This window comes from Triturus cristatus, chromosome 1_2, assembly GCF_964204655.1.
Source record: "Triturus cristatus chromosome 1_2, aTriCri1.1, whole genome shotgun sequence".
Lineage (NCBI taxonomy): Eukaryota > Metazoa > Chordata > Amphibia > Caudata > Salamandridae > Triturus > Triturus cristatus.
Genome location: NC_140580.1, coordinates 828,874,950 through 828,900,155, shown reverse-complemented (window position 1 = coordinate 828,900,155; position 25,206 = coordinate 828,874,950). Strand labels below are relative to the sequence as shown.

The window sequence follows — 25,206 nt, the reverse complement described above, 5'->3', positions numbered from 1 at the left end:
TCATAAAGGATGACAGCTAACAGGCTTGAGCAACTGGTCTCACTTCCTTTAGTCATGTAATATTCAATGATGGCCATTATGACATACAAAATGGCACCCTGTGTGGTTGATGGCCATTTGGGAGCATGCCACTGTAGTCACACAAACCACATTCCCATGGGTCAACCTTTATAGGGACATGCCTTTGCACAGAGAGTGTAGTCATTTATTAGTATACTGTTTGCCAGATTTGTCGATATGTGAACAAGGGAAGTTGTATTGCGCATACCTACCTGGAATGCAATGGAGCACTTACATAGGCAGGGAGCCCATAGGTACAAAAAGAGGTATTTGAGGGACAAAACCTATCGATGATGGATGCGAAGGTGGTGCAGTGTTAAGTCCTCAAAAGAGGTGTTTTTTTAGGTTCGTTCTGAAAGGCAACATAGATTTGTCTTGTAGGTGACAACTAGGCCCCAATCTGACGACTTAAGTTCTTTCAGGATGGAGCAGTTCTTTAGCACTCCATTGGCTGAGAAAGAGTTGCAAAATGGATGTGAGCAATGCTTGTGAGAAGCACAGAAAGTCAGGGTTGTTGTAAGAGATAGACCTATGGATGTTACGTCTGTTTGTCCTGCTGGTACCAGTGGTAGGAACGATGCTCTATATATTTGCACTGTGTGGAGCAGCAGTCATGTTGAGTATCGCTAATGTATCCAGGATACCTTTTGAAAATGGTGGTAGAAAGATGTGGGAGATTTGGAGGCTTAGTAGATACTATGTTAAGTATCTAAGCCCAGATTTACAAAGACTTTTCATCAGATTTTCATTTAGTTTCTAACAGAAGCCCAACACAAGGTGTTCTGTTGGTACTTCCAATCAAACGCAAATTGCAATTTTAGTCCTAACCCTGTTCCAGACCGAACTGCAGGCCAGGTCCTCCCAGAACCAGAACCCAAGACTGGTTTCACCCTGATTAGGGCTCATCAATCGGGTGCAACTTGCTGCCAGTGGCCAGGGAGCATGAGAACCATGTCTGGGCTTACCTGTTACACTGAGGGCATCACACTGACGTATACAAAAAAGTAATGGATGGAATGCTTGAAATAATCTCAGCCACTTGTAATTACTCAGGGCCACATCCCAGTCCACCTTTATCTTGTGCACCGTGCCACCTCAATTTGGACCTAGTAATATGCAAAGCGGTTTTGAATCTGCTCCAGTAGAAACAGTCCAGCCCGAACTGCAAGGCCTTGTCATCCCTGAACTGGAACACAAGCAGCCCAACCCTAGAAATACACACATAATTTGTAATGAAAGACATGGGTGTCTTGGATTGTAGTAAATCGTTGTTATACATTTAAATGTTACCTTTTCCATCTGAAATATTGCCTGTAGTAACTAAAATACCTTGTAGTATTTGCTGTTCTGAAATATCTGATTTCTGACTATCCTGTGCAGCTGTGGCACCTCATAAACATGTGTAAATGATCTGTTTTTCTGCTGCTTTTCAATTTGATATCTGCTTGACAATGGATGTCTTGAGTACACTACAGGACATGTTGCCTTTTGTTTGTTGTTCCACGGGGGAGGGGCACAGAAAAGGCAGTTACAAAATTGACTCAAAGGGTAAAACCAAGGAGTTTGGAGTGATCAAGGCAGGTTGATAAGAAGTGTGAGATTTAGCAGAAGGCCTTTTAAGACAAGCTTTCACGCTTATTTCTGTGATGAGATTGACTCTCCTTGCACAAATGTTTAACTCCTTGGGGCATATTTACAAGCCCCTTGAGACACTGGAGCGTCACTTTTTTTGTCACTCCAGTGGCGCAGTGTGCTGGCCTATATTTCAAGGCCACACAAAGTCACCCTGCGTGGCTTTTCGTGGCTCTGTAAATATGGTCCCCTTTCACGCATCGCTCTTCATGAAAGGGGCGTTCAATGGGTGTTGCTGTAGGTGTTCCCTCTCAACACCTATGGAATCTGATGCATTCCCAGATTTACAAGGTTTTGTAAACCTTGTAATGCGTCAGATTCTATTGCCTCCCCAGGGGAGGCGTAAAAGTAGCACAATGAGGAGAAATACTTTTATTTCTCCTCCTTTTTTTCAATTTCTATGTGTGCAGCAGAATGCAGCACACGTAGAAGGAGCAAAACACCATTAGTGATTGTTTTTTTGCAGGAAGGAATACCTTCCTGCACAAAAACAACAAATGATGACGTTTTGCTTCTTCCTCCCCAAAAACAATCATCCCTCCAACGCAGGCACCCTTGCATCATGGTGCAAGGGAGCCTGCATTGGAGCTAGCAGGGCAGAGGAAAGCACAGGAATGCGTCATATTGTTGTAAATATGACGCATCCCTGCACTTTCCTAATGAAGCAGTTCGGCGTAGCAAGATGGCTTGCAGCGCGGCGCTGCGTCATTATCTTGTAAATATGCCCCCGTGTGTTCATGTTCAGCCGGCTTAAAATGATTACCTCAGACTAAGCAAAGCACATCATAGCAAACCCATGGCATATCCGTTTGGCATTTAGTAATAAGACGCTTATCTAAATAACAAGTCACCTGGGGAATGCATCGCGTTTGCTATCGTGCTTAAATAAATCAAAGAATTTTGCACTGAAAATCGAGCTATTTCCTTGTCTTTAAGTGAGAAAAAGATAATTAAAGAAGGGACCAAATGGGAATCACTTAAAAAACTTTGAGGACAAGCATCTACCAGTGAGGTGACAACTAAGTGAGAGAATATGTTTAAATATGTTTATTAAAAGTAGTCTAGATGATGTACATGTATGTAAAGACATCATAAATAATGGTCTATTTTCCTCATAATCTATTCTTAATTTAAACATTCTTATGGGATTTGTACTTTGTCGGTACTCTGAAGTGCCTATCCATGTTCTATTTCTATTTTCAGCTGCTGTTTCTCTTACATTACCTACTTTCTCTAGACATGTGCCCAAGTTGTTCTTTCCTTTTGAAACTCTATACTATTGAGGGTCCCTCTGTGCATTGGGGTGTGCATTTACTGTACTTTGGCATGGCAAGGAATCCACCAGGAAAAATAATGGAACAATGGTTCCAAGGGATTCATTCATAAGTACCTTTGAAAGCAATAAATAGCAAAACAGTACAAATAGTCATTATAAGAAATACATATATTGTTGTAGAATATTTCTATAGGACAGATAGCATGGCTGGTGAAGAATCGCCATTCCACATCTGTGATAAGCCCCTTTAAGCATTCTTCTTGTACTGGGTCATCACATTAATCCAGGTAATCAAGCCACGAAGATATGGACACCTTTATCCAACATGGTGGCATATTATCAAGGACGGCATTAAAATTATCACCGGTTTAGCGGTAGAAAGCTGCTGCTAAGGCGGCGATAATGGGCTTGATAATATGCCCTGGAGAATTCCAATAGAAGCTAATGTTCACACCAGAACATGGACTTCTATTGGAATTCACAAGGGCATATTATCAAGCCCATTATCGCCATTTTAGCGGCAGTTTTCTCGCCGCTAAACCAGCGATAATTTTTAACGCCGTCCTTGATAATATGCCCCAAACATTGGTTAAGACGCTAGGGGGCATATTAACAAGGGCCGGCGATAAATATCGCAAAGCGCACTTAGCGCTTGCATATTTATATCCGCCTATCTCTGGAATTTATCGCCCGGTTAGCGCGTTATCAACAACGCGCATCGCCGAGGCGATAAAAATTCCAGAGATAGTGTGGATATCGCCGTTTTCCATGGTGGAAAACGGTGATATCCTAGATGATAGGGCCTGTGGTCTTAGCCACAGAATTCACCCCCCATGTTAAGTATGCCTTAGTCAGGAATTTAACAGACGTTAAATTCCTGCATTAAGGCATACTTAAGGCGATTTAAATAATCGCTACCCTTCCTTGTTAATATCGCGAAGCTGCCTTCGCGATATTGTCCCTGGTTGGTTTCACAGCCACGCCTACTTTGCATCTCATTAGCGATGCAAAGTGAGGCGCGCTGGAAACTGGTGCTAAGTCATCAAAATCCGCGATAGCGTGTCTTTGCTGATAAGGCGATGAAATTATTGACGCTTTTCGCCCGAAAACGGACGCAAAAGCGGCGATAATGTCATAGTGCCGCCTTGATAATATGCCCCTTGGTTTGTAGAGTTATCTGCCTGCTTGTTGATGCAGACATTTCAAAATCAAGCTACAGCTCACAGGAAAAGAATCATTCACTTACGATGCAGCAACACCATATCACATTTCTATTCTACTGGGTACTTCTATTTTGCCCTTTTTGGCAAACCCTATAGATTCATGGCTTAGCTTGCTATATTTCAGTTTGTCTGTGATCGCTCGGTCTTAGCTTGTCTGTGATAGCTAGCCCTTAGCTTGCTTATGATCACTAGCCCTTAGCTTGTCCCTGATCATTCGCCCTTAACTTGCAGCGATCGGCCCTTAGTTTGTCCATTATTGCTTATTCTTAGCCAGGTTTGGGTTGCACGTGCTGAGACTGCTTTATGATATTACCCATTCCTTTCTCTCCAGCAGGCCATCTGCAGAGTGTACTGTCCTCTCTCAAGCCACCTTGTGGAGAAAGATATTGCATTAGGGTTTTTGAGTTAGTCAATTTACAATACATGCTAAAATGTCCCTCGACCTATTGGGTGTTTCATTAATGCGAGTCACAGAGTTCTCCCTTAACTGCGCTGTCTCTAACCTTCATGCTACGTGTGTGGGCATCATAAATGTTCACCAGCGGTGATCCTTGTCTTGTCCCATCACATACAGGTTGTGGGCATTACATTCAGGTTAAGCATCATAAATGTTCACCACTGGGGATCCTGGCTTTGTCTACATTTAACCATTTGCTGGTTGCTTTTTGCTTTTGTCAGGATTTGCTTTTGAGGGGAGCAACTCTGTCAGATGTTTTTGTTTATTTTCAGATGAAGAGCCTTTAACGGGTCTTTTTTCTTCACTGTAGTTGCTGGTTCCATTTGTATTCTACCATATTTATTGTGGAGGTCGGTTCTGTTTGTCTTCTTGATCTGGTTGACCCAAGCTGGACAGGTAATGGTTTGTTGAAGTGGTGGGTGCCATGTTATGTAGCACCCTGCCATGACATGCATCCCATATAGAGACACAGCTATACAAATGTGTACCTGAGACTAGAGGTCAATTATTTGTTATTTAAAATGTTTAAACTGTAATTGAAATACACTTAGAATGAAGACTGGAGAAAGAGTGTGTCATATCAATTTTAAAAGCACTACAGAAATAATATCTGAAATGTAACAAATCACACAGTAGTGCAATAATTGGAAATCAACCCATCAAAGGGAAATCAAATTAAAGATAATTTGAGGCTACGCAGCATAGAGGCAAGGGAAGTCTGTTGCTCGTGGTGTGCATACATGAGCATATGTCCAAATAAATGCATGGGTTCAGGTTGTGGAGTGTGCTGGATGATAGCAGGTGAGACATGATAGAGGCAAGGGAATTGAGAGAGGGGAATCAAGGGGTGGTACAAAGGGGAAATCACTTTTTCTTGCACAGGAAGTAAAACATGTAGAAGGACTAAACCTACAGGTAAAGGGACCAGGCATCAGCATGGTGATTAAAAAGACCATAGAGTAGTGAATGAGAAGGATAGATAATAGAAGGAACAAGGCCATTGATGCTGAAACCAGATCCAGCCCCAACTTCATATGATCTCATTTCAGTTTACTGAGATTCCAGAGTAAGTGCATTCATTCATCAATTACTTAGGACGTTTATGTAAAACACCACAGCCTGCATGAAATACTATGATTGGCTCTCAGCTAATTAAAATGCTTATTAAAATGCTTAGAATGATGAGACTAATCTTTGGGTACATTTATTTGCCTTTGGTGAAGATAGAGGGTGGGCAAAAGCCTTATTCCTGCATGGTGTCAGTCTGTAACAAGTATTAAGGGCCTCATTCATGAGGCCCTACCGGCACTTTTGCGCCGCTGTAACACCACTTTTTTTAATGTTCCGGTAGTGCAATGTGCCACTGGCATATTGATAAGGCCACGTAAAGTCACGTTGTGGGGCTTTTTATGGCCTTATAAACATGTGCCCCTTTCTCGCAGAAAACTGTGTGAAAGGGGCATTCCATGGGTGCTGCTGGTGGCGTTACCAACAGCATAGAGTTTTTTATAGACTTTTTTTATATAGCGTGAACTAGACCCGAATCTGGTATCAGAGCGCTTTACATGAGCACCAGTTTCGCTACAGAAGGACACATTCATTTTTGTTAGGCACGGGGATATTAAGTGATTTGCCCAGAATCACAGGATGTTGAGCGTCGTTGCCCAGACACAAACCTGGTTCCCCAGCTTCGAGGTCGGCCGCTCTAGCCGTAAGGCTACATCCTCTCCCCAACATCAATGGATTTTTGACACTGCCCCTGATTTATGAGGAATCGTAAGTCTGAGGCAGCGCCAAAAACTTACTTCAGGGAGGCACGAGAAGAAATATCTATATTTCTCCTTGTTTTTCCTCTTTCTATGTGTGCTGCATTCTGCAGCACACATTGAAAGAGGAAAAGCCTCTTGTGATTGTTTTTGTGCAGGAAGGTTTCCCTTCCTGCAGAAAAATAATCATCCCTGCAACGCAGGCACCCTTGCACCATGGTGCAAAGTTGCCTGCATTGGTGCACCGCAGCCCATTGTGCGCCAGCGCAGGAGAAACAGACAGGAATGCGCTGTATCTAATAGATACAGCGCATTCTTATCCTTTTCTTTTGCCCATAGGGCAACGCAGCAGCAAGTCCTGCTGCGTTGCCTTACGGCAAAACCCCATAAATTAGGCCCTAAATGTCCTCCCCATCATTATGCTGACCCACTTCATATCAGGAGCAAGTTTAACACTCTCCATATAGAGTGTTAACCACTCTTAAGGCCAATAGGAGAAAATATTAACACTTAATTATTTCCTTTGCACGATAATGCCCATTCAATTCAAATGTTTGGAAGCTCAAGAAAGTCCAGTGTTAATGGTGTTGAAACTATGTCTTGCAGTTTGTTTCATTTTCTTCCAAGCAGCAAAAAGCAAAAAGCAAGAAGAGAAGTGAATAATATTATGTTTCACTTTTCAGATTTTCCATTCCGCCGCTCTCCTGATCGCAGGAAATAACCACTTGTTACTAGACAATATGAGAACTCAAGAACCGCCGAGGCACGTTCGAGAAATGACGCAAAACGAACCTGACTGTGTAGCCAAGGAAGGACTGCCCTTATCTAAATTTTGTTGCAAAAATTGCTCTAAAGGTTAGTATTTTCAGAAATTATGGAGTAAAATGTGCAAGTCACTGGGAGACTCTTAAAACTGCCAATATTATGTTATCACTAGTAACGCATAAGTACCAGAGTATTTAATTAATCAGAACTTTTTCTCATGTGTTATCGTTGGCCTGGGAGGAGCTCGTAGTTTTACTATGCGGAATTCCGCAGAGTTACCTAAAAACTTTGCGAGAGTCCACAGAGTTCTGTGAGTGGCGGAGTTGAGTAAAGTTAAGTACCCGAGGGAGTGATTACAGTAGCAGTGTTTGCAATACTGAGCGAGTGATGCAGTAATAATGCTTTGACATGATTAACCACTACAAAAATGCCTTACTATGACGGGTGAGCTCTTCAAGAAGGCCTTCTCATAAAGGAGTGCGTACTGCAGTGGGGAGTATAAATGAAGAGGCATATTCCCCTGCAGCTATGTGTGCACTGCAGTGATCGGTGTATGCCTGATGGGACACTACATTTATGTTTCACAATGGCATGCCCATTTAAAATATGCCAAACAAAGTTCAAGTAACCGTAAACAGTCCCCTTGGAGGCATTCAGAATTCAGAAGAATAAATACACGCACCGTAAATAACACTGCACGGGGACACTACTACTAGACACCACGGTGCCAGTGCCCGTCGAGTTGCTCGAAGCTTCGTCCTTCCACGCCACCCACGAACATGCAAGACTAAGCACTGCAGACATATCGTTTGCGCTTCTTTTCCACAGGGATTGCAGCAGAGCTGGGCTCAGCAAAAGTTCACAGCAGCAGCCATGGCACAGTCACATGGTGACCAACGGAGAGCACGGTCGCAGGTCAGCGCTGTCGGAGGGATGTACTAGTATAAAGGAGTAAGATTAGTATTGTAGGGTGGTGATTGCCGTGCGCAGCGGCTCCCATGCTCACCTCACGCTGGAAACAACCCTAAGCAGAGGCAGAACAAGTTACTCGTGAGGTCACGTGACTAACGATGCCTGACTGTCAGTTGATTCCTTGTGTTGTGCTGAAAGAAGAATGCAGCAGCTCCAACTGAATAATAAATTACCCCTGAAGAATGTTTTCCCAGCCACCCCTTTACTTGATTTGGATTGATTGGGTAAGGAAATGTCAGGCTCGTATGCGTTAATTATGTGTGGGTGAAATTCTTGTTATGCAAATGAAATCTTCCGGAAATCACCATTCTTGGCTTTGAAGTGGGCGGTAAACTCAGCCATGCAGCAAAGGGTGGATATTTTGCTGAACTCCGCATTCCAAGCGGAGTGCAGAGTTGCAAAACTCTGCAATATCCGATGGTGTTATGTTATGTTTTTGGGAACCGCATGAACATCCTTATGAAATTCTTCCTATAAACACTTCAATGCCACTTTGAAACATTGTCACTGATGGACAGATTTACTTATATTTCACGCAATGCAGGGCTTCAAGCGAATGTGCTGAGTTACGTGAAAGGCAGAAAGCAATAGTAGATATGGCAGATTTCTGCAGTCTTCTGGCACTGGTGTACTGTGTGCTGCCTAGCGCCAATGCAGGCACCCTTGCACCATCAGGCCCGGACTGGCAATGCCGGGCACCGGGCAATCCCCCGGTAGGCTGCCAGGGGTGGGGGCCGGTTTTTGGGCCGGGGGCCGGTTTTTGGGCCGGGGGCCGGTTTTGTTGCTCACTGTTTGCTCTGTACTGTCTCTGCTGCGTGACTGCGTCTCCCTCGCTCGGTGCGGAAAAAAGCAAAATTTATGAACACAATTAATGAATTTATTTAATCTGCTGACTGTAGGTCAGTGCTGGATAAATAGCGCGGTGCGCTGAAGTCTCCACCGCCGCGTCTGCGCGGCCTGCTCTTAGTCGCAGACTCGCAGTTCACCCACCTTAGGGGGGTGGGGCGGGTGCGGCTGTTGGTGGTGAGTTGACACATGCGCATTGGAGCTCACGCAATAAAAAGTGCGCGTGATCCCCAGGTTCCAGAACGCAGGCTGCAGCAGAGACTGAGACCTTGACGAGTCGACCAGAGGCCCTCTCTCGCCACCCCATAATTTAATTTATTTATAGCCCCCTAGCCCCTGCCTGTCCCAGTGTGTCCCAGTGCCGCCCGCCGCCAAGTGAGTGTTGTTTTTGCATTTTTGCTAATTGCATTTTCAATCAGATAATGCACAGCAGTAGGAGCGCGGGGTCAACGGGTAGGGATCGACCTGGTATTCTCTGATTGTCGTGTTCACCGAGCTCAGGTTTGTGTATGTAAGTTACATAACAGAGCAACAGGAGAATCCAGATCAGAGTCTGATCTGGATTTTCCTTTTGCTCTGTTACGTAACTTACATACACAAACCTGAGCTCGGTGAACACGACATATGGGCAACTGCGTGCATTGTTCCGTCCTATGGTGTGGTGGCACTGTAGTGTCAGGGCAGTGTTCCTGGTGCGGGGGAGTCGCGACTCAAGACCGGGCTGGAGCGGGCCAGAAATTTCAAAAGCAAAAGGGGCCTAAGGAAGTAAGGGGCAAGGGGGCTACTACTAGGCACAGGCCCGGGTTCCGCAACGTAGTGGCACTGCACCGGCTTTTGTTTGTTGCTGTTGCTTGCCTAATATGAATGTGAGCAGGGAGCGAGGTGGTGGCTGGCCTCAGGCCTGGCACTGCAGCCAGCACGGGTTTAGGATTATCGCCTACTGCCTGACACGCGACGCTGCTCCCTGACACTAAAAGCCGCAGGACTGGGTGACTGTCCAGCGCTGATTGACAGTCTAGTTCACGGTGCGATGTGCGTCCCCTGTCTCATTCCTCTCCTTTCTTTTATTTGCTCCCCTGTGAAATGGATCCAAAAAAAAAAAAACACTTTTGCTGGAAATGTTGTATTTTTCTGTTATTTTATTTCCAAGGTGCAGCTTCGGGAATAAAAGGTTAAAATATGATAAAATAACTAAATAAAGTAAGACAGAGTGGTAGCAAGCTGGCCAGATTGATTTTATTAACACCCAAACACATTAGCGTCACTTTTACAGAGTTTGCCAGTGAAGCGCTATTTTTGTTTTCTTGTCTTTGTTTTTCCTGGGCTTGCACCTAGTGCACCAATCCTGGAGGTGCTGCAATGTGTGGATTGGAGAAAAGAAATGTGTACTGCGGCTCTGCGTCCAGGGATGTGGTCTTTTTTACCCTACTACTGCTTACATTTTGTAAGGATATAAGCAATGGACGTTAAAATGGGTCCATTCAGGGCCTTGTTGTCATGTCCTCAACTTTTCAGGCAAAAGCACTCACTGATTTCTGAATAGTGAGTGTAAAAGCGCTAAGCTAACCATGTTGTTCCTGCTTACATTTCACATGGTTTGCTAATTTTGCATTCCCTTTGAGTGTTTGCTTTTCCAGGATGTTGTTACTATTTTTTGTAGGCCACATATTGCTCTTGTCTAGTGCGTCATTTAAATTGAGCCACATCCAGGTGTTTATAGCCGGCAACAATTGGGTTGTAATTGAAGGTAGTGTGAGTTTTTCTCAGTGGGGCAGTATGGTTTTCAGTGGGGGAGAGGATGTGGCACTATGGCCAGAGCTGCTGAATTTGGAACTGGTGAACCAGGTTCAGCCTTAATAACCAGTCCATTAGACCACTCTCCTGAGTGAGCACAACCCATGCTAGACCTTAGAAGGCTTCGCAAGACCTTAGAAGCTCTGGTGTCTTAGCACCAGCAGGCGGATCCTAGCAGTGGCAAGTGTGGTTTAACCTTCAAGGCTTGTCCACCACAATCCATACTGAAGTTCACCTCCAGTCTTGCGGGCAGGCCTATGAAGCAGCACACCCTAGAACAGTGACTGTCATTGAGGTCACAGGACCCTTGAAGGGCCATCTCTAGGGCAGTGCAACCGGTGTGACCGCACCGGGTGCTGACTTTGGGTGGAGGCATTATGTTTGCAAGTATATTAAGATTTTAAAAGCGCTTGCTGCCTCCTTCCTGGCCTCCAGCAATTTTTGGCATCAATAAAAATGGCATGATGAATCTGGTGTTGAATGTTCTTCCTAGAGAGAGATCTGCATATTGTTTAGTGGAAGTTTTGACTTATGGAAAGGTAGCTCAGAGTGTTAATGTGCCTGCTGCAAAGAACATGTACCATGCAGATCACAAAGTGCACATAATGTAAATAGGTCAGTGGGCTACTGCTTTTGTCAGAGAGATCCTATTGTTACTTGCAGTTAATAAGGTAAAATCCTAACATAGAACAGTGAGCTATTAATGCAAAGGGCACCACCAGTGCTAAGGCCGTCCCTGCCCTTGAGGGCAGTCTTCCTCACTGACCTGCCTGTGCCTGAGGCTGCGAGCAAGACTCCGGCTATGCTAGCAGGCTGCACCACTACCTACCAGGCCCGGTTCTAGAGGGTGGGCCAGGCCCACCAAACATGAGCCTCCTTAGCCCTCGCAGTCGCAGTGAATCTGCCACCGATGTACAACAACAATAAAAACTGTTAACTTGTGATTTACGATCCTGCTGCAGAGCAACCATTTGTCGGTTGGTAGTTCGTAAATGCAGATAAACTGAATTTTATGGGAATAGCTCAGTGGGTTACTACCTCTGTCACAGATATCCTTGTGTTACTTGCAGTTCAGAAGTTAACATAAGACAGTGACCAATGAACTGTCATAAAAAAACTGCATACAAACTTCGCTTTTTTGTGTTGTGATGTAGTTAGAACTTCACCATTCTTTCATTATTCTAATGTTACTAATAAGAGTTTGTTTGGGCAGTTATACATTTTTATCAGTAAAGCCAACCCTGACCACTGGAGTACTCTTTAAATCCTGACTTTGTGCTTCTCCGAGTCCCGACCAAACCCCCGTAAAATATACTGCCCACCAGAATGGATGAAGTGATTTCTACACCTTGTAATCCTCATTAGTTTATGTGACATTTCGCGTAAACTGATTTTGATTTATTGTCTCTGTATAATGTGTGCTGCTGTTATGTAAAGTACTGTGACACCTTACACCAGAGGTCTTCAAACTTTTGGATGCCGAGACCCCCCTGTCAACATTTTGAGGCGTAAGGACCCCCTCCTGACAAAAATGTCTAAACCTGTTGACTAAATTGCGTGGGATGAAAATGTAAAAGAGGTTATGTGATGCCGCGTATTTTGGGATAGCATTGCTTCATTATTTTGATATTTGTTACACACAGTAACGCTGAGGAAAGATTTCACCCAATCAGCACCCATTTATAACCAAAATACAGCAATTATCATCAGAAAGATTTCAAGTCATCCTTTGTGAAGGGCCTTCCACTCTGCAGCAATACGTGCTGCCACATTAGAAGCTCACCTGGCCCTGACCGGAAGAAGCAGGGGTCCCTTAAAACCCTGGCGGTTTTGTGTAGAGTTAAGCCGTTTACCCATGCAGCTTTCCTCTCACCCCCTCCCTTCCATCCCTCTCTCCTCTCCTAACCCTGGATCCCTCTCTCACTTTGCAGGTCATTTTCTTTCACCCCTTTTTACAACTTCTGAACTCTCCCCATTCAACCTCTCACTTCACCTTTAATCACCTCTTGCCATTCTGTCCTTTCACTGCCCTCATCTCTAACAGTCTCTCACATTTATCTCATGGCCTCTCTGGCCCTGTCACCTCCCCTGCCCCTCAGCACTTCTCATTCACCTCGTCTCTTCATTCAAATGTTTGTCTATTTGTATCTTACACCTCTCCAGTCCCCCCATTCCTCTTTCACATCTCCCCTTTGTTCTAACAGAAGCCCTCACCTTTGGATCACACTCACTTCTTGCGTGTCCACACTTCTCTTCGGCAATTCACATTTCTCCTCATCCCTGACCTCTTCAATCAAATTCTCTCACTCCCTTGCTGTCCTCTCTCATTTTGGGTGCGGATGCAAGTTCAGAATGGGATGAATGAATGTATGATTACTGATGGGCTTGTTTGAGTGAGTTGCATATTGAGTAGTGAGGGGGACAGGTGAGTGAAGTGTCACATGATTGCAGGATGAGTAGTGTACTCGTGTGACTGCAGGTTGAGGTATAGTGTGAGCAGGACAAGTGCATTTTGAGTGCAGAGTGATCACTGTGAGTGCAAGGTGAGCGGGTGAATGGTGCAAGTGCATGGTGATCAGTGTGAGTGCATTGTGATCACTGTGAGTGCAAGGTGAGCGTGACAATAAAGGGCGAGAATGAGGAATGAGTTGTCTGAATGCAGGGTGCATTCCCAGACCCATGAAGTAACTCAGCATGTTATTGACGGGGCGTAGACTTTAAGATCTAAGTTAAACTATTGCGGCATTAATCGGGGATCGAGGGTGAAGGAAATGAATAATGTGCTGATCCTGCAACAAACTTCCAGTGTTATGGTCAGGGTTACCAGCAGATTATTTTGATGGCCCAGTCGGTACAAAAAAAAGCAGTCACCTAAAGCGGTATTTTCAGCGCTTATCTGTGCATACTTCCCAGGGCCGGCTTTAGTGCTGGTGGTGCCCTGTGCGACAATGTTTGTTGGTGCCCCCCCAATGACCACCCCCACCACGGATTCTCTCACTAGCACCCTTTAACAGTGACCAAGTCTCCATAACCCCACACTCTCAGATGCATTGAATTAGTTATATAGTGCCACTCATACCAGTGTAGGGTGTCCGAGCACTTTGCATCACACACACATTACACAGAGACAATCAATCATAAGTGTGTAAATCAGTGTATAGGAAATGTTACATAAGCCAAAGGACTAAAAGTATAGGAGTCACATGTCATCCATACTGGTAGGCAGTATAGTTCAAGAGTGCTTGGTGTGGAGAAGCACAAACTCAGAGTCGAAAAAGAAACAGCATAGTTGGGAGTTTCCTTTAATAATAAGAATTGATTTCTAGCCAAATTAACCCTTTTTGCAACATTAATCAATGGTCTAATAAGGTATTCTTTGTAGTGTGCATGCTGTTCTAGGATGAAAGTTAATAGCTCACTATTCTATATTAGTACTTTAAGTTATAAATTGCAAGTAACAAAAGGATGTCTCTTTTGAAAGCAGTAACCTGCTGATCTCTTCACATCATACGCACTCTGTAATCTACTTGGTACACGTTCTTTGCAGCAGGCATATTAACCCTCTGCACTAACTTCACCTAAGTCAAAACCTCAACTATACAAAATTCTGATCTCTCTCCAGGAAGATAATTAATCACACGAGTTATCTTGACATTTATGTGAGGCCTGGTAATTGCCGGGGAAAGAAACACTGCAGCAGGTGCTTCAAAAGCACAATAAACTTTCACACACGGCGCCCCCAGGAAGCCAACTTTGTATTCCTTTCCATGAAATGCATTCTCACACTACGGCAGTGAATGTAAAATCCAAATGTAAGGAATAGGCACAGTGGGGACCCAGGGGGTACTGGAACCAGCAAAAAAACCTAAGCCTCTGTAACCAGTTTACAAAGGCATGTTAAAATGCAAATGGTCTTTAAAGACCTGTGAAAAAACACAGGGGTGCCGGAGATAGGAATCCAGACACTGCCCAGCTGAGCCCCCAGCAGCTCAAGTTTCACTGCAGCAGCCCGGGCTGAGACACAGGACGGGGGAAGTGTGGGGGGGGGGGGCTGAAGCCCTTGGGCCTGGGCAGAAGTGTGACTGGGAAGGCGCGACCCCCTTTGCATCACTCCACGGCCCCCCTGGGGGTCGCGCCCCACAGTTTGAAGACCCCTGCCTTACACTGATATGAGTAGTGCTATACAACGAATGGAATGGGTATGAGAGAGGGGCAATGGAGAGATAAGGGGCACTAGTGGAGGGTGGCAGTGAGGGAATACCAGAAAGAGGTCATGGGGTGGGGGGAGCTACGGAGAGATGAAGGGTGTGGGTGGCAGACAGTGAGGGAGGGTGGCAGTGAGGGAGTCAGAGGAGGAGGTCCCGGGGTGGGGGGGAACTACAGAGAGCTGAGGGGCACTAGTGGAGAGTGGGAGTGAGGGAAACCGAGGTGGAGGTCATGAGGTGGGGGAACTACAGGAGAGATGAGGGGTACTAATGGAGGGTGGCAGTGAGGGAAGCCAACGAGGATGTCATGGGGCAGGGGGAACTACAGAGCGATGAGGGGCAATAGTGGAGGGTGGCAGTGAGGGAATCTTATGAGGAGGTGGGTCACAGGCTGGAAGGGAACTACAGAGAGATGAGGGGCACTGGTGGGGGTGGCAGTGAGGGAATCCGAGGAGGAGGTCACGGGGTAGGGGGGGAACTACAGACAGATGAGGGGCGCTGGTGGAGGGAGCGGTGAGGGAATCTGAGTAGGTCATGGGGTGGGGGGCTACAGAGAAATGAGGGGCACTAGTGGAGGATGGAAGTGAGGGAATCTGAGGAGGAGGTCATGGGGTGGGGGGGCTACAGAGAAATGAGGGGCACTAGTGGAGGATGGCAGTGAGGGAATCCGATGAGGGGGTCATGGGGTGGGGGCAAACTACAGAGTGATGAGGGGTGCTGGTGAAGGTTGGCAGTGAGGGAATCTGAGGAGGAGGTCATGGGGTGTGGGAGCTACGGAGAGATGAGGGGCACTGGTGGAGGGTGGTAGTTAGGGTGTCTGAGGAGGAGGCCATGAGGGGGAGTGGCTACGGAGAGATGCTTTATTTTAGCACTATTTACAAAACTCAGGATATAAAAATCATTTAATGTTTGCACATTGTCTTGTACACTTTTTACTCTGAACCTTTGCACAATTGTTTGAAGATAAGTGCGTTTTTAAATGTCTTTATGCTATTTTATATGAAGAATAAATTGGTTATATTTAAATTCATGTTTTGTGCTCGACATTTCATTTTTTAGTGTTCTCTGTAGGAATGTCTGTGTTTTATGACTGTGTATCTTGGTGCTCCTTAAGGTAATGACTTACTATGCTTTAAAAGTTAATACAATCCAATATGTAATGAAAAATGTGTTGAAAAATACTTTTTTTTTTTGGCCTTTCTGTCTCCCAAATTTCTTGTGTGGGGGGGACAAGTTCAACCCCCCCAAACTCCCCCTAATAGTGGTTGCTCACTGCGCTTGCTCGCTACACACCATGTGGGGGCTGGTCTCACTTTTATTTCTCTCTGATTTACTACTCGTGCCTATTTTTGGTGCTCTCTGAAAGAATGTCTATGGGTACATATGACTGGGTGGGTAACCTGGTGCTCTTGAAGGTCATCATCTACTATTTACTGTGGTTTGAAAGTTGATACAATTGAATATGTAATGAAAAATGTGCTGTAAAATTCACCATTTTGGTCGGTTGTTTTCCAAACTTTTCTTGGGGGGAGAACCCCCCCAGACCCCCCTAGTAGCGGTCGGGCTCGCTCGCTGCGCTCGCTCGCTACACGCTGGACGGAGGCTGGTCTGCCAAATTTGACGGGGGCTGGTCTGACTAATTTTGCCAGGGCTGATTTCAGTTCCCAGTCCGGCCCTGTGCACCATGGTGCAAGAATGTCTGTGTTATGGGTAAGATTGTTTTTGTACCTTCCTGCACAAAAACAATCCTGAGAAGCAATTTCTTCATTTGATGTGTGCTGCAGAATGCAGATCCCATCGAAAGAAGAAGTAACAAGGAGAAATGTCTTTATTTTTGCTTCAGGGAGACATAGCTTTTTGGCACAATCCCAGGTTTACTGACCTTAGTAAATTTGAGGTTGCATCAAAATCCATGGGTGGATGCATGGGGAACACCCATGCTTCACTCAAGGGACGCCTCCCTGATGCAAAGTAACCCTATGTGCTGCCTTGAGTTACTTTGGTTTTTACTAAACCACGCAAAGGCACGCAAAAGCTTTGTGTGGCTTAGTAAATGCAAAAAAGTATTTTGCGTTGGGGCTGTGACATAAAAGTGATACAACTTTGAGGCAAAACCTTAGTAAATCTGGGCCCTAGTGATTATTGAGGAAGAAATTGCCAAGGCACAATGGAAAATATACTTTAAGCCATAGGAGAGTGGTGCCTGGGCTTTTCATTCATTCCATTGATTTTCAGTATATAAAGTAGGGGAGGGTAGAACACAAGCCATATTACGTAAAAAGTGCCCTGAGGGTGCAACAGGCGTGTGCACCAGTTTCTGTGTCCTGGGGCACCTTGGTATTACAGAAGACGTCACAGATGCTTGTGCGAGCCCTTATGTAATAAAGATAGCACCCATTCACATGCGGCGCTATCTTCAGGCTGCCTTTCAGCATTTACATTGAGGCGTGGTCCCAGAAAAATCTGTGTCCACAAGCTTATGGAAGTGCATTGAAAAAATTTCCACCTGGCATATATAGCACCATTTCTACATTGTATCTTAAGAGCATTTGCCACTCACTTGCCCAGCGACTCAAGATCAAAGACTGCTCTGCTGACAAACATTATGGCACTACTTGAGAGCAAGGAAAAGTATTTTACGGAATCTTTAGCTGGGGTGCTTCAGTTATAGATCGGCCTGAATGCTCTTAATTTGTTTCTCAATATTCCCCTTCATTTGCAAAATCTCCAACCTATTATTACATTGAGTCCACGAGGGGACTATGGGGACAGTCAGCGTAGAGTTCCTCCTTGCAAGGTCTGTTTTCAGTACTTCAGATGCACCTGTGCTTTGTTCTAAAGGGGGTTCGTTTTCCGTTACCTGTCCTTCCCTTCACTCGCTTATCACCATCAAGGATATTTACAAAAGTACTGCTTTGATGATGGTTTTTCGACTTTTGAGGGAGCTGTTTACCCATCCATATATGGATATAGAGATGATTGTCAGAAGACTTAGTTTGTCAGAGAGGCCTAGATTGCCAGATAGGCTTGGGCTGTCAGAGAGGGTTAGATTGTCAGAGAGGCCTAGATTGTCAGAGAGGCTTGGGCTGTCAGAGAGGGTTAGATTGTCAGAGAGGGCTAGATTGTCAGAGAGGCTTGGGCTGTCAGAGAGGCTTAGATTGTCAGAGAGGCCTAGATTGTCAGAGAGGCTTAGATTGTTAGAGGCTTAGGTTGTCAGAGAGGCCTATATTGTCAGAGAGGCTTAGATTGTCAGAGAGGGCTAGATTGTCAGAGAGGCTTGGGCTGTCAGAGAGGCTTAGATTGTCAGAGAGGCCTAGATTGTCAGAGAGGCTTAGATTGTTAGAGGCTTAGGTTGTCAGAGAGGCCTATATTGTCAGAGAGGCTTAGATTGTCAGAGAGGCTTGGGCTGCCAGAGAGGGCTAGATTGTCAGAGAGGCCTAGATTGGCAGAGAGGCCTGGATTTTCAGAGGCTTAGATTGTCAGAGAGGCCTAGATTTTCAGAGGCTTAGATTGTCAGAGAGGGCTAGATTGTCAGCGAGGCTTGGGCTGTCAGAGAGGCTTAGATTGTCAGAGAGGCCTAGATTGTCAGAGAGGCTTACATTGTAAGAGAGGCCTAGATTGGCAGAGAGGCCTAGATTGTCAGAGGCTTAGATTGTCAGAGAAGCCTGGATTGCCAGAGAGGCCTAGATTGTCAGAGAGGCCTAGATTTTCAGAGGCTTAGATTGTCAAAGAGGCCTAGATTGTCAGAGGCTTAGATTGTCAGAAAGGCCTAGATTGTCAGAGGCTTAGATTGTCAGAGAGGCCTAGATTTTCAGAGGCTTAGATTGTCAGAGAGGCCTAGATTGTCAGAGGCTTAGATTGTCAGAGAGGCCTAGATTGTCAGAGGCTTGCTCTTGCCTGTTTGAAAGCTCTTGCAGTTACTCCTACTACCGACCGCGGCTGCTTATAATCACATAACTGCGAACCTGCAAAAGGCACGTAATGATGCATATGTCAATGCATGCTTGCCTGGAGAATCTGGTAAGATTTTCTTTCACATAGCGCCATTAGAAGTAACGTTTTACTTCTTTGTCCATCCTAAAAAGTATTTGTGCAATGCAATGAGATTTAAAACCCAGATCCTCAAAATGGCTTATGCGATTTTGCATCTGTGCCAGGAGCATTTAAATTTGATTTCTGATTGACTCACTGTAAAGATGGGTCACAGACGGAAGTTGGATCAAGCTGTTTATTTGCAATCCGTGTATAAATAAACCCACCAGTGCGGATGACAGAGACCCTCCAGCACCGGTCAGCACAGAACACGAAGTGTCTCAAAACATTCCTATTGGCAACTAAGCAACACAGAATGTACCTACATCAGAGTACTGACATCAGGGAATTCCAACAAGCATAATACTAATAAAAAGACACTACACAACATGTCACCTTTATTTTATTTTTTTAAATATATATTATATATATACATATAATACTTAAAAAAAACTAGACAAAAACTTCACCATCCTCTTCACAGGAACCATCAGAAGAGGCATTCCCAGAAATAGTCTCCTCAGAGGAAGAGACATTGTGAGAATCAGTAATAGAAACAGACGAATCAGAACAAAACTTAGAATTATCATCAGATGAGGAACTAGCCATATGTGTATCTTCAATAGAATGACTAAGATTGGAACCACATACACTTTTTCCATTGGAAGATTCTACATCCAAAAAGGAATCATTTGCATCAAACGCATTAAACAACTTTTCTTGCCCAGGTTTAAGAAGAATTATGGAGCTCTTATTCCACCAACCTCTTTAGTGTAAAAGAACAGCAGTTTCAGAAACTTTAACAACTTGCACTGGAGCAGAAAATCTAGAAAGACCTTTGCGTGGCAAACCTGGATTAATGATGCGTACCCAATTGCCAACACAAATGTTTTTGTATTTGGTTCTATGTATGTCATCATGATATACCTTATTTTTTAAGGCAGCTCCATCTAAATTGTCTTTCACTTTATCTAATGTTTTCTCAAAATCCTTATGAACCATCAACTCAAAAGATGGTGACACCAGTGTACAACACCCTCTTCCTCTCATCAAATAAAAGGGAGAGACTCCAGTCACTGAATGCGGCATGGTATGGTATGCCCAAAGCTTCTCATTAAGAAAATCGAAAACATTATTCCTACTCTCCAAAGCACACTGAATACCATCTTTAACGAGTATGTTAGCCCTCTCCACTTAACCATTAGCTTTAGGACAATATAAAGGAGCTCTCTCAGCTCTAATGCCACACTTTTTAAAGAAAGAAACCATTCTGGATGAAATGAACTGAACGCCATTGTCAGACATAAGTACTCTAGGAAAACCTTCAACAATAAAAATCTTTTCTAAAAATGTGATCACTTCATCAGTGTTAGGATTCTCAACAAAAGTGTGGTAAATCCATTTAGAAAAATTGTCAATTAAAACAATGAGAAATCTGTGTTGCCTACCTAAGATATCATAAGGACCTGAAAAGTCAATGGATACCTTCTGCCAAGGTCCCTTGGGAATTTTTTGTAAACCAATAGGCTCACAAGAAACCTTGCAATGTTTATCAGAACGCACACAAATAGCACAAGCATCAACAAATCTCTCAACTGAAGTATCCATACCAGGCCACCAGAAATGTTGTCTAAGAGATCTCTTAGTTCCAGATACACCATTATGACCAAGATGAGCTAACTCTATAAGCTTAGACCTGAGACCCATAGGAGGAACCAACACACTATGTCTGACCAGAAATTCATTCTCAATGCTGAGTTCACTAGAAATTTGTGCAAAACTGTGTAGTCCTGCTTCAAGATTCCTGAGAGGAGGCCATCCTTGGACAAGAAACTTTTTGACCTTGTTAATCAAGGTGTCTTCACTGTAAAATGTGACCCAATCAGCCTCAGAAATATTTCCCTCACAACTATTTAACACATCCACCAAAGCAACTACACACTCATGATTGTCAACACAGGACTCATCATTGACTTCTTTTGCTGGCAATCTAGAAAAACAATCTGCAGTGATGTTCTTCCCTCCAGAAATATCCTCAATCTTAAAATTAAATTCTTGTAGCCTAGCAATAAGTCTAATGAGTCTAGAGGAAGCATTGCCAGAACGTACACCATCCATCATAAACACTAAAGGTTTATGATCCGTGATTAACTTAAAAGATTTTCCCCATAAAAAGTTCTTGAACCTCTCCACAGCCCACACACAGTCAAGCGCCTCTCTTTCAATCGTACTCTAATGTAGTTCAGAACCTTTCAAAGCTCTCGAAATGAACGAAATGGTTCTTTCTTTCCCATCTACAAATTGGGTGAAGACAGCCCCTAAACCAATAGAACTGTCATCAACAGTTACAACAGATTCCCCATTAGGATCAAAAGTTTTCAAAGCAGGAGCTCTAGAAATGAGCTCTTTAACCTGTACAAAAGCTTTGTCATGCTCTTCAGACCAAACAAAGGATACCCCTTTCCTAAGCAATTGTCTCAAAGGCTCAACAACTAGAGCATAACCTTGTACAAATCTGGCATAATACTCTGCAAGTCCTATAAAAGACCTCAGGGAATCTTTGTCTTATCGCTTGATAGCATTGTTGAGAGCACTAATCAAATCAACTTTAGGAGAAATACCCTCCCCTGAAATTTTGTGTCCTAAATAATCTTCACAAAAAAATTGCATTTTTCCTTGCTAACAGTCATGCCTCTTTCCTCTAATTTGGTAAGAACTTTGCCTAATATGGAATCATGTTCTTCGTGAGATTCAGCAAAGATAAGAATGTCATCCTGAAAGGCTTGTACACCTACAAGATCTTGAAATAATACATCCACTAGCTTTTGAAAAACACTAGCGGCGGAAGCTAGCCCGAAGGGCATCCGCAAAAATCTATAGACTCCAAAAGGAGCTACAAAAGCAGTCAAGTCTTTTGAATCCTCGTCCAGCATTACTTGATGATATGCAGACTTGAGATCAATAATGGAAAAATATTTAGCATTATTGACAGCCATGAGTAATTCCTGAATCCTTGGAAGCGGATGACTGTCAATAATTATGTTCTTATTGAGTGATCTCAAGTCAATACATAGCCTCAAATCACCATTTTTTTTTAGTGCGATCACAATAGCCTAAATCCATTCTGAACTATTGGTGGTTTCTATTATGCCCTCAGAACATAAATTGTCTAAATGCTCCTTGAGCTTTTGACGAACCCCTAAAGGTACCATGCGTGCTTTGTGCTGTACAGGTATAGCACCTTTCTTTAACTTAATGTGATGCATAAAGCCTTTCGCATGACCAACTTTATCAGCAAAGACAGCATTATGTTTTGATAGAATAATATCAGTATTACAATCTTGTGTAGTAATCTGATTTACAGAAATGTCACGTAATCTAATAGGAGTATCAGTACCTGGGCATAACATTACTCCTAATTTGCCTAGATCATACCATCCAACAATATTCTTACCATTGACCGCGACATAAATTTTCGTGAAAATACACCGTCCCTGAAAATTCAGTTTTTCCTCAAAATAACCCAACATTTCAATATCAAAATTACCAAATGCTTTAGGATTGACATCCGTGACACAAAGTCGTATACCTGTCCACTTTTCTTCAAAAGTAGCATCAGAAAGCACGGTAATAGGAGAGCCAGAATCAGCCATTACTTCCAAAATGACATCACCAATGTGGACTTCTCCTAGAGGTGCTTTGAAACCAACATTAATCATATTAACATCAAGAAAAGGATCATACAAAGTGATAATCATATTCTCTATCTCATTAGTCACATCATTTACAGAATTCACTGGTAAACTGTTGTTATTAGCAGTGGAACCACTCTTTACATTTTTGCAAACAGTCTGAAAATGACCAACCTTATTACATTTAGTGCATCTTCTTTTAATGGCTGGACATTCCAAACTATTAGCAAGATGAAATTTGGATCCACATCTATAACAAGAAGGTTTACTAGACCTTGACACTATGTTAGGCTTAAATACTCTTTTACCAACTTGAATGGCACACACCGGATTGTTGACTGGACTCTCTTCAGAAGATAATACTTTAGATGATCGTATAGATCTTTCAATGCCTTTGGCAATATCAATAATTTCATTTAGTGTGGGATTACGACAGGCCAATAACCTCTCTTGTATTTTTTTGGATTCACAATTAAACACAAACTGGTCCCTTATACAAATATCAACACCTGCCCCAAAATCACAATTTGCAGCAAGGACCCTTAATGCCGCAACATATTGTTCCACTGTCTCGTCAGCAAATTGTTTCCTCTTATTGAAAGCATGGCGTTCAATTAAAATATTGGGTTCTTCAGTAAACTGTTTTTCCAATCTAGCAACAGCTTCTTCGAAAATGTCCCAAGAATCACCTGCTCCAGCTGGTGCTGCAATAGGGGTTAAATTTTCAAAAATCTCAATGGCAGCTGAACCTAAATAAGTAAAAAGAAGCGCATGTTTTCTTTCAGCCGGAATTTTTTTTCCATCGATAGCTACTATATAATTTTCAAAAGTTTTGTACCATTTCTTCCAAGTTAAAGTGGGATTTCCTGGTGCACTTAAAAATATTGATGGTTGATTGCATATTTGAGAAGATGCCATAGTGGAAAGATGAAACCAGGAAAATATGCCAAAGACAAAAATGTGTATACCAGAGTGAAGAAAAATGAGAGAAAAAAAACCCAATCCCGATAAAAAAACTGAGCTAAAGCCAAAAGTTCACATCAGTGTAAACGATGCACGCTAGCAATGAAGTATACAAATCATGTGCGACAGTGAAAATGAATCGCACCAGTACTTTCCAGTAGGGTCTTGAAAATAGAGATTTCTGTTGAGAAGTGTACTTAAACTGGTTACAATATCTGGAGAATTAATGCCAATACAGTACCCTGGCATTCAGTTTTGTTATCGCGTAGCATCCAATCTTGACAGACTGCGACAAAGATACCACTGCTTTAGTATTGAAACCGATGAATCTCACCAACTTAAGATGGCCGCCACGAACGTCACACCACGTACTTGCTTTCAAAAGGCGATGGGTCTTGTTTCTCAAGCGTAAACAGCCGACGTAAGCAGCCAAGACGTGACGAACATCACACGGGGACAATGGAGGCTCGAGCACAAACGACTCGTCAACCGTCACTCACAGTAGTCCAAGGTAAACTTTACCTGTTTCAAATGTTTCAAGAATATGAAGCGCTTTTCTTCCAATAAATTCAGTTACCTCCGAACGTCTCAAAACAGCATAAAATGCCTTCAGTATTAAGCTCCTTTTTTTCCGATAAAAAAAATTATCCGTGCAGAGAAATCTCGGGTCCTTTCTTCACGGTGGGTGATCCCAGTCGTCGCCAATGTAAAGATGGGTCACAGACGGAAGTTGGATCAAGCTGGTTATTTGTAATCCGTGTATAAATAAACCCACCAGTGCGGATGACAGAGACCCTCCAGCACCGGTCAGCACAGAACACGAAGTGTCTCAAAACATTCCTATTGGCAACTAAGCAACACAGAATGTACCTACATCAGAGTACTGACATCAGGGAATTCCAACAAGCATAATACTAATAAAAAGACACTACACAACACTCACCCTCCCATTCCATAGTGTGATAAAGAATTATGTATGGGTAAGCTTTGGTAAGGTATTGGACAGCTCAAGGTTTTCCTTGGCACTGTTCTGCAGAACATATCCGAAAATCCCAAAAGAGCTGGAGTAGGGTATGTGGTATCCAAACTGCATAGCCATACTTCAAAGAAAGCCAGAGTAGTGTTCGCGCTGTCTACACTACATAGTCTTGCATTAGAAATCCGCTATAGAAACATTACGGGATCTACACTGGGTGTACATGCATTGGAAATGTGCTAAGGTGGACTTTATGAGAGTTACACTGCATATCCATGTACCAGTATGACCTGCAGTGAGGCTTCTGGTATCTAAACTGCATACCAGAGGAAGCTTCAGTAGGTTTCATGGTGCCTACACTGCATATTCATGTATCAGACACGAAACAGAGCAGGATTCACGGTATCAGCACTGCATGTCCATGCTTAAGAATGTGCTTAAATAGGGTCAAAGGTTTATGCACTGCATATCCATGTACCAGAATGAGCTGCAGTAGGGTGCCTGGTACCTACACTGCACATTCATGTATCAGACACGAAACTGAACA

General features: G+C 43.6%; 1 protein-coding gene across 1 annotated transcript in view; it reads left to right on the top strand.

Annotated features, from left to right (window-relative positions):
* Positions 1–25,206, top strand: part of TNFRSF25 (TNF receptor superfamily member 25) — a 229,310-nt gene that overhangs the window by 117,654 nt on the left and 86,450 nt on the right. Inside the window, exon 2 of the mRNA XM_085615187.1 lies at positions 7,098–7,269. Coding sequence (XP_085471313.1) covers positions 7,098–7,269 — 172 coding nt within the window. The remainder of the gene's footprint in view (positions 1–7,097; positions 7,270–25,206) is intronic.